Genomic DNA, 10,366 nt, shown 5'->3' with positions numbered 1-10,366 from the left:
TAAAACATAGTACGTCTCAATGTCCGTCATAGGTTAACATGAGGTTGTGAGGTAACTTTGAACTTACAAACTTATCTTTCTTGGCCATGTACAGCTTGTCACTAAGCCATGCGAGTACATTTTGGCAAACCATAATTACCTACTCTGTTTGCACGTGGACTATTTAACATTTACTTCTACTACTTGATGTGACCACTCTTGTTTAATTTACTTAAAACTAAACCTTGCCTACTTGAAATGTTGCTTTGTTGAAGTATTGAACACAAATGATTTCTACAACTTTTCTCACTAGATATGTAGCTTCATGAAGATTATTTCTTTTCTTGGATACATTAAGAGCATATAGATGACACTGGACATGATGCTGTCCAAATCAAATCAATGTTGATATAATACATGACTATTGATATACAAAAAAAAAATGCTTGGAGTGCCCTCCCTCAACCTCAAGCCAATCAAGCTGCAACAAACTACAACAATGCCTTCAGCTTTTGAAACTGCTCATAACTTACATAGCCTTAACTCCTTTCCCATATCTGATAATCTGCACCCTTGTCCACACAACGTTGCCAATTTCCCTCCAAGTTGTTTTGCTTGGAGGGGTTCCAGTCTAGATGACCCAACTTCATGACCAGATTATCCCCCACTTGAGCAACATATCCTTGGTTGGTTGCTTGATAGATCTTAACAGCACTCCGGCAATCTACACCAGTGCGCGTTCGCACAGCAATCAGCTCTGCTATGGGGTCACGCAAGCCAAAATCATAGAAGTGATCGTAAAAGATAACAGGCTGCACAATACAACATAGGTATGAATTTTGATTTCATTCTAGGAAAGCACTTTTATACATCCTAATCACAAGAAAGTCGTTAGACGAGGAACTTGAATCAAACTTTTGCAAAAGATCCCTTATCAAAATCTAAACCAGTACCGTGCCAGGGTGAGTAAGAATGTAAGCATATCCTTGCATGAGCTTGTCACGTGGAAAAGGCCAATGACCCTGGTAAAGAAGCAGAGATGTTACTAATTCAACAAAACAAAAGTGCAAATTGAGTATACTCACAAGCTTCAGGCCATCAACTCAATAATGCATAGCATAGACTAGAGGCTACAACATCAGCGCTCATGTGAGCACCCAAGGGCATGTACAATTGATGCAACAATTGAAACTCAAGCTCTTTCAACATTTTGTCAACATGGCTGCTGTTGGAATGCGCTGCAGCCTGCAACCATGACCTCAACAGTCTAGCGTGCCCCAAAAGCCACATCTGCATAAGCTGGGGGAGGGCTAGCAGAGACCCATCTCCAGTGCTGGCCTCCACTTCCTCAAAAGACCAGGCCAGGAAAGAGTGAAGCTATGGAGCAGCCCTTCATGGCCTATATAAATCCCCCTCCACATGGATGATTCAAGGACCTTATGCAACACCAAACCACCCCTGCACATGCACAAAATATAGGAACCTCCAACAGCTACATTATTTTGCACACAAGAAAAGACACTCTAAACTAATAAACTTACAAGAGTTGCATGGAGTTCTCACAATGAGATCCAGGCTTTTGCTGCTTTGCCCTGCAGCCTTTCTCCTTGGATGGGAGAATCTCCACCCGATGGAGAGCCTTGAAGACATGAAGGAGGGGGATCAATGAGACAGAGAGGACCTGTCAGGGCAATTTGGGTACGGTTACAAGGAACTTAAGTACGTATATCTCTATTTGCGCAAGAGAGGGGAAGAGGAAGGGGAGGGTTGGGGGGAGGGGTTGGGGGGGGGGGGGGGGGGAGTGGAGTTGTTTCACAAGGAGGGGGAACATGTAGCTTTGCAGATGATATCTTTGTAGCAACATCGCAGCATGCGGAAGGCATGTTTCAAAAGCTAGTCGCTCATTCCAAGCTTGTAAGGTGACCTTGCATTGCTTTCTTGTCACATGTCAGTGCCATGTTGTGTGGCCTCTGGGTGATGGCCTCTATACACCACTAGCAGGCACACAAGAAAAGAACACTATGGGATCAGAATTGGGGACACTAGGATCCCAGCTCCAAGGGCTCCAACCAGATCTGCACCTGTCCTCCTACCTCCAACCGACTCAATTGAACCCTTCTATACCCTCCCAACCTCCCCTTCTGACCCAGTCAGCTCCTCAAACTGTCCTCCTAGGTCAACACAGACCTCCAACAGCTCTGATCATCCTTCTAAGAGCCTCTCCTAACCTCCAACTGACCAAAATCACCTACCTCCAACTGACAAAGATCACCCTGTTTTGCCTCCGAAATCCTCTTCTAGTTCCCAGACAGAAATCTATCCTCCAGGTGTCCTAGATGTCCTCCAACTATCAGCTGACCATATACACCAATTCCCACGACCTTCCTGGATCTCCTGCCGACTCTCTTCTGACCTCTTTGCTGATTGAACCAATCTGAGTTTTGCCTCAAAATTCGGGGACAGAATTCTGCTTCCAAAGCGTTTACAAAAAAAAAGCTTCTCTGTGTCCGCAGACTCTCTCAGGCACATAGGCTACACTCATCTTAAAAGGATATCACACTACAAACCTTTTGCTGACTGCAGTTGACCCACAACTGCCTCCGAATGACTTTAAGGCTTGCTCAACTGACCCAGGTGATGCAAATACTCTCTCCTCTACGTCAACTAGCACTTCTATACACACCTGACACTCAATCCAAGCCAAGACCTAACCCTGTGGACACCCAGCTGACTCAAACCTAACCGTAGCTGCCACAGAAACACCTTCTGTCCACTAGCCTTTTTGATAGCTAACTACTGACAGTCCAAACTGTGAGCTCTGGCCCATACACACTTCTCTCAAGCTCAAACCAGTCAGAACAAGATCCTTACACCTTCAGCTGATCTAACTGATGTCCAGCTGACACACCGAAATGACCCTATACCTCTTCAACTTATTCTGACTCAGAAGGAAACTACCCAGACATCAGACTGGCACATACAGATGACCTATCACACAAACTCAATCAAAACCACAAACACCTCTTCACAGAACATCAAGACAACAGTTATAATCCCAACTCTCTGTCTGCTTCAGATTAAACAATAACGCAGTGCCTCGACATCCCTAAGGCCTGGGGCTCACAGATAAAAGAAGACACAGTAAACTCAAGAATCCTCCTATGGTGGATCCCGGCGGTTGCACTTCTCAGCTTTCATTACAGCAGCTACAGTCGAAGATGATTAGATGGGATCATGTATCTAACAGAAAGCCTACACAGAGAACCTGAAGACACACCTCAAGGCCAATTCTCTGCTCTTCTGCACCTTCTGCTCTGATCCACGACTCTTTCTCACACTGCGCTGCTCCGCTTCTCTACAATCTTCACACTATGCAGGTTCACTAGCCTGCTACCCTCAAAGAGAGAAGAAAACTGCAGAAGACACACTTCACTGCTTCACTGACGGTCTCTCAAGACCACCCCCCTTCGCACATGTCTCAAAAAACTCTTTTCCCCTCGCTCTCATAGAACTGTCGCTGCCCTGATTGTTCAAGAATAGATGCGCCGTCCGTCTCCTACATTCTTCCATATGCTTTCTATTTTGATTTAGCGCACATGCTCTTATCCTCCCGGCCATGTGCCATCTTTGGCCACTTGGATTCGACTTCACACCTTTGTTCATACCTTCCCATCTATACACTGGGTTTGGGAGGGGTCATAGATTTCCCACACATTTAGCCCGCCTCCCGTGGTGAAACACATTCTTTTGTTTCACTGCATACTTTCTGCTTAAAACTTCTCTCTTTCAAAAAACTCTCCACTCAGCTCTATCTACAGTATCAACAGTAGCATCCAGCTCTTCTATCCCCTCCTGGATCAAAGGGGGGAAAAAGTACCCTCCAAAACCATCCAATTAAGTTGATCCGTCCACCCGAATCAAAAATGTGCAAGCATCCTACAAACATCCCCTTAGCCTTGTCCCTTTCAAACAACAGCAACAACCAAGCAAGCTCACCGTCCAGCCTCCTCCCTGGATTTCCATTCATGTCAACTCCAATTCCTACATGTAGCTCAAAAAATTCTGCAACACTTGTACTTGCATCAAACCTTCACACCCATTGCTTCTCAACACGTCCTCACCCACATAGAAAACCTCCCCAACCGGATCATCCTCAACACTACCCTCCAAATCCTCTAAACAACCCAAGTCTGCAACCTGCAGCACTCTCTGGACATCATCCTGCAGGACTCTCTTCGGACTCATCAAAAGGAAACTACCCAGACATCAGACTAGCACATACAGATGACCTATCACACAAACTCAATCAAAACCACACACACCTCTTCACAGAACATCAAGACACTAGTTATAATCCCGACTATCTGTCTGCTTCAGATTAAACAATAGCACAGTGCCTCAACATCCCTGAGGCTTGGGGCTCACAGATAAAAGAAGAAGACACTTTAAACTCAAGAATCTTCCTTTGGTGGATCCCTGCGGTTGCACTTCTCAGCTTTCATTACAGCAGCTACAGTCGAAGATGATTAGACGGGATCACGTATCTAACAGAAAGTCTACACAAAGAACTCGAAGACACACCTCAAGGCCAATTCTATGCTCTTCTGCACCTCCTCCTCTAATCCACAACTCTTTCTCACACTGCGTTGCTCCGCTTCTCTACAATCTTCACAATATGCAGGTTCACTAGCCTGCTACCCTCAAAGAGAAAAGAAAACTGCAGGAGACACACTTCACTACAGTTGCTTCACTGATGGTCTCTCAAGCCCACCCCCCTTTACACCTGTCTCAAAAAACTCTTTTTCCCCTCGCTCTCATAGAGCCGTCGCTGCCCTGACTGTTCCAGAATAGATGCGCTGCCCGTCTCCTACGTTCTTACATATGCTTTCTATTTTGATTTAGCGCACATGCTCTTATCCTCCCGGCAATGTGCCGTCTTTGGCCACTTGGATTCAACTTCACACCTTCATTTGTACCTTTCTTTCATCTATACACTGGGTTTGGGAGGGGTCATAGATTCCCCACACAACGTCATTAGTGCCACCCCACTTTTTTTCATAACTTTTTTCCCAATTTTTTTTTAAAATCTTACGTTGCATTTTGCATATCAGCAACTTGTATTTTGATGCTTCGGTGACACTACGTCAAGCAAGACTTCCAGTACAGCAAATGAGAGCGCAGATCTTCAACGAGGTGAGAAATAAATTCATGGCATGGGTTATGGTAGGAGGGATGAAGTACTTGATGGAATCACCTAGGATTGAGGAGCAGCTCAAGATCGAGCGTTGGCCGAAGTGTGGAAGAGATTCCAAGATAGAGGAGCTCCTAAGAAATGATCACCGAAAGAGGGGTTTCCGAGGAGGTGCCTTTGTCCAAAATTCAAGCACTAGAACTAGAATCCGAGCCCAAAGCTGAACTAGTGAGCTAGTAGATGGATCTCTCCGAATCTTGTTTGGGGGAGGATGAGATCAACAACCCGATAGATCCTGAGGTGGATCTCTCCGAATCCCGTTCGGAGGAGGATGAGATCAACAACCCGATAGATCCTGAGGTGTAGCTCTCTGAATCCTGTTTGGAGAATGAATTTCTGAGGAGCTTCAAGAGAATCCAATGAGGAGAAGGATGAGGCTACGTGGGATTAAGCAGATCCGCCAGTGAACATGGAGTGATGCCTATAGATAGACCGGAGTGGAATTGATGCAAAGGTGGATGGAGTACCCCAGTGGAATCGAAGCAAATGTCATTGCAATCGAAGCAAAGGTGAATGAAGTACCCCAGTGCTCCAAGTTTAGCAAGAGGGGATGTCATTGGATCACATCTATGACTACCACATGGACATGCTTTATCTTGGCAAGATAAAAGGCAGGAAATGGCCTGTTTGGGCAGCCTAAAAAGTGCCCAACATGCCTAGGGCATGTGCGCATGGATGAGACACCTTTGGGGCATGGTTTGGACACGTAATATGACTTTTTGGACATCACTTTACGGACTGAAAAGGGGAACCCCACTTGAACACAACTTTCCCACTTGTAGGCACTTCAATATGCATCCATATGCCAAAGTCTGCAAGACCAGAAGCAAGGCAACAAGGGCACGTTTGTGGATTAGCAAGACCTACCTCTCTTGTCCCTTAGCAAGTGAAGCACAACAAGAATCTTTTGTATGCATCATAGGTTAGCATGCATGAAACGAATCTTAGTCTAGATCCAAGAACCATTGTACATATTCATGTTTTGAAATATACATAGATTAAGGTTATATCTCTCATCTTCCATGTGTTTGCTAAACATAGGATTGGCATTCACTAGCACTGCAGCCTCATTGATGGTAGTTGGTTCGCCATCACAAGACGGCCTTCCCCTGTAGTCACTGCAACCCCCCTATGGAAACCCAGCACCATTGCCTTTGGGATTGCCCAAAGGCCCAGTAGATCTAGTGGAAAATATTGGAAGCTCACAGTTTGGCCCTCTATTAAAAATAAACTTGAAAGAAATACTCAAGCTCAAAATAGAAGAAAGCTATGCACGCGACACAAGAATGAGTTAAATCTCCCCGCACCATGAGAGTGGCTCATGTCCTCTTCATGGTGTATTTAAATATATTTCCTTGTACAAAAAGCAAGAGCCAAAAATACATGTAGCCAAAAATATGGATCTCCACATTGGGCTTGCATAAGCCTAAATACAAAAATGTGAACACTCTAAGGTTCACTCATAAAATAGAACTAATGTATATCAAAATGTTGCACATAAAATATCATTGCCACTGTCGAATAAATAATCGCCACCACGAGTCATGCGTCAATAGATTTCCGTCGAAGCAAACCCAATGGATCCATGCACATCCTGCACACTAACCCTACCACTGATATGCACTGACATTCACAATATAAGATCGAAATATGTGACAAGTTAGAGGTGATCAGTCTCGCTTGTACATAAAATAAATATCCATCGAATAAATCCATAAATTCCAAATAATGCGAATAATTCCAACATTCCTACTATGTGAAGGAAGCTTAAAAGAAGCCTTTAACAAGGCTTTTGCAAGGTCTTAAAAAGGCTTAGTAGTAGACTTTAATAAAAAATAAATTTGTTGATTCGATGCTGAATATATATATATATATTTTTTTTAATACTTCTTCTTCTTCTTCTTTTTTCTACCTCTCTCTCTCTCTCCTTCTTCTTCTTTTTCCCTCTTCTCTTCTCTCTCTACTTCTTCTCTCTCCTTCTTCTTCTCTTCTCTCTCTTCTTCTCTCTTCTTCTCTTTTGCTCTCCCAATTCTTCTTCTCCTCACAGTTTCACCACAGGCTGCCACGCAGGCACCTTATAATCCCACATATCGTTGAATAACAGAAACGAAGTAGGTATAAAGGGGGGAGAAAGGAATGATCTTATCTTTGTCTCTTGGGAGACACCCACGTTGGTGTGTGGGGAGGTGTGGAGTCGCCAGTGCACACTGCCCGTCCATCTGCCAGGGTTGGAATCGCGCTGCCGTCCCCGTCGCCTGTTGCCGGTGCTTGTTATCGGGGTTCTTGCCGGTGATTGGGGTTGCTGCAAGCGGGTAGCCCGTGTGTTCTCCGATGACCGGTGCGCTGTCCACTGTTGTGCATTGTAGACAAGGAGATTGGCGGCGCTCTGACAACTGGTGTCACTCTCGGGTTTCGTGCGGTGGCTCTCACCTTCACGCAAAGGACAACAGTCCTGGGCCGTCTAAGTGCCCAATACAAAACTTTAATAATAATAAAATCTGACAAGAAAAGTACACGGCACAATTCTCTGTGTTCCCTGGCTCTCTGGCTCTGATACCAATATTGGAAGCTCACGGTTGGCCCTCTATTAAAAATCAACTTGAAAGAAATACTCAAGCTCAAAATAGAAGAAATCTATGCACGCAACACAAGAATGGGTTAAATCTCCCCCCACCATGAGTGGCTCACGTCCTCTTCATGGTGTATTTAAATATATTTCCTTGTACAAAAAGCAAGAGCCAAAAATACATGTAGCCAAAAATATGGATCTCCACATTGGGCTTGCATAAGCCTAAATACAAAAATGTGAACCCTCTAAGGTTCACTCATAAAATAGAACTAATGTATATCAAAATGTTGCACGCTAATGTGCACATAAAATATCACTGCCACTGTCGAATAAATAATCGCCATGCACATCCCGCACACTAACCCTGCCACTGATCTGCACTGACATTCATAATATAAGCTCAAAATATGTGACAAGTTAGAGGTGATCAGTCTCGCTTGCACATAAAATAAATATCCATCAAGTAAATCCATAAATTCCAAATAATGCGAATAATTCCAACAGAAAATCCTTAGGCTCTTCACATCCGAGCCTAGCGCCCTCCGTTTTATCAACTGGGGCATGATCGCTTGGGCTACTGAAGAGGGCACGGCTCTTTATAGGACGGCACTGTCCTTGCCCTACAGCTCACCCACTTTCAGATCTCAATGATTGTACTGGACCCCCGGGTCTAGGACCTACCAGAGATGGGAGATCATCAGCAGCATCACCACTTGGCATATATGGAGGTCCAGATGCAGAGAGACAATTGACTGCACTGCATTTCCTCTGCTGAGAGATCATTGGCCGCACCGCCATTTGCCCCGCAGAGACGATCCGCTCCATCTGGTTAGATATCATCCACACCTTGTGGGGTTGCTGGGAGCACCTGACTCATGATTGGTAGCGCATCCACACCTTGTGGGGTTGCTGGGAGCACCTTACTCATGATTGGTAGCCCATGCAGTGTCATTGCAAAAAACTTCCTTCACATTTAGAGTCTGGGTGCCTTCCTTACATAGGACGATGACCCAATTTGACACAATTGGCCAACTGTGTGGCTTTTCCCTCCTTCACATAGGGCAATGACCCAATTTGACACTATTGGCCAACTGTGTGGCTTTTCCCCTGCCATGTAGCCTCCCTTCAAAAGTGGCCAGCCAGAGAGGGAGCCCCTCTCTTTACTTTTTATTCTACCCTTATGAGGGAGGTAAATACCAGGCCCCACTTAGCCGTCGTTCTATAGTTCGCTTTGAGCAGACGGTTTCTCTTTTACGACTACTGAAGGATCTTTTCTTGGGGTCAAAAAAAACTTACAAGAGTTTTAAGAGTCTCCTTGCTATTACTTGAGTCTTCAATCACATTTTTATTTTGTAAATTGAATGCATATGATAACTTTCCAAGTTCATAAGGGTCTACCCAGAAAGCTTCACACTTTAAACTCCATGCATAGACTCTTGTATTTTGAGCAAGCTGAAGAGATCACTTGTTGCTGCTTAAGCTGAATAAAAATATGGCTACATATGCTTTTATGGGCTACTAGCATTTATCATGGCTGAGTCTACCCTTCACCTCTGAAGACATGATAGAAACTCAGTCGGTTGCACCAATGCTCCGCTTTAAATATAAAGAACTTGCGCAAAGAGGATGCTATAAAATTGTCACGGGATTTGATGCTTTAGACAGAGAAATGCAAACTAAATGCAGACGAACAAAGATGTTTAGAACCACAAGAACAAAGAATTAGCTTTAACCTGTGTGGAGCCAGTGTCATGATTTTCCAAAAATGTGACTGCTCGTGATGGCCACCACCCCATTACACCTGGAGGCTTGCCTTGAGGATCAATCAATCGCCAATACTCATTATGCAGAGCTGAATGTAGAATACCCTACCAATTATAAATGTAACACCAAATTAAAAGAGCTTTGCACTACCCACTTCTATTGTTGTTTATGGTAATAAATCACACATGCGGTGCCATTTTTCAATGAAAGTCTTTCATTGTCTTTGAAAGAGAAAAGTATGTTCCTGCCAAAGAAGTGGACGATACAAAGGACTCTGGAATCCACACCTTAGAATAGCAGCACCTAAGATGGTTCACAAAGACACATGAGAAGGGGAAAAATATCAGGGATACCTTGGTTGTCACATCAAAGGCTGAGGAGGTGCCTCCAGTGGCGTTGACCCAATTGACTATCCTCTGCCTGTGAGCATCTATGATCCAAAGCATGTTAATATCACTGTTTGACTTGAGCACTGATAGTGCAATTATTACTACTCTATAGAAGCACTGATACCTTGATTGTAGCAAACATTTCCACCCTCGTATGCTAGACTGTCCCAATACTCTCCAATTGCGAATGCTGGACTGGTTGCTTCAATGTACTCTTTTACATAGCCACCCCAAAATCCCCTGATTATAGAAACAGTAAGTGTAGTCAAAGACTTTTGGTTGACAAGAGGAGTGAACAAGGAAAGAGGCACAAGAAAACATGCGTTTGAAGGGGGAGGAGTAGAAGGGGACTACATTTACTCCCTCTTTCCCAAGTTAAGAGGATGCCACATCAGAACAACTCTACCATTTGTC

At 44.3% G+C, this 10,366-nt stretch overlaps 1 protein-coding gene across 4 annotated transcripts in view; it reads right to left on the bottom strand.

Moving 5' to 3' along the window:
* Positions 1 to 301: 301 nt before the first annotated feature.
* The window catches only part of LOC147628979 (uncharacterized), a 31,545-nt gene continuing 21,480 nt past the window's right edge, over positions 302 to 10,366 (bottom strand). For 3 of the 4 annotated variants that reach the window (XM_086812168.1, XM_086812169.1, XM_086812170.1), the window contains 5 exons: positions 10,077 to 10,192; positions 9,917 to 9,993; positions 9,533 to 9,667; positions 933 to 1,001; positions 302 to 791 (listed from right to left, as the gene is read on the bottom strand). In XM_086812168.1, the coding sequence (XP_086668294.1) occupies positions 519 to 791; positions 933 to 1,001; positions 9,533 to 9,667; positions 9,917 to 9,993; positions 10,077 to 10,192 (670 nt within the window). In that variant the 3' untranslated portion in view covers positions 302 to 518. The remainder of the gene's footprint in view (positions 792 to 932; positions 1,002 to 9,532; positions 9,668 to 9,916; positions 9,994 to 10,076; positions 10,193 to 10,366) is intronic. The other variant, XR_015267868.1, reaches the window with a different exon arrangement.

Source organism: Cibotium barometz, chromosome 18 (genome assembly GCF_041138505.1).
Source record: "Cibotium barometz isolate CiBa-2024 chromosome 18, ASM4113850v1, whole genome shotgun sequence".
NCBI lineage: Eukaryota > Viridiplantae > Streptophyta > Polypodiopsida > Cyatheales > Cibotiaceae > Cibotium > Cibotium barometz.
The sequence above is the reverse complement of the archived record's forward strand: the minus strand, read 5'-3'. Positions and strand labels throughout refer to the sequence as shown.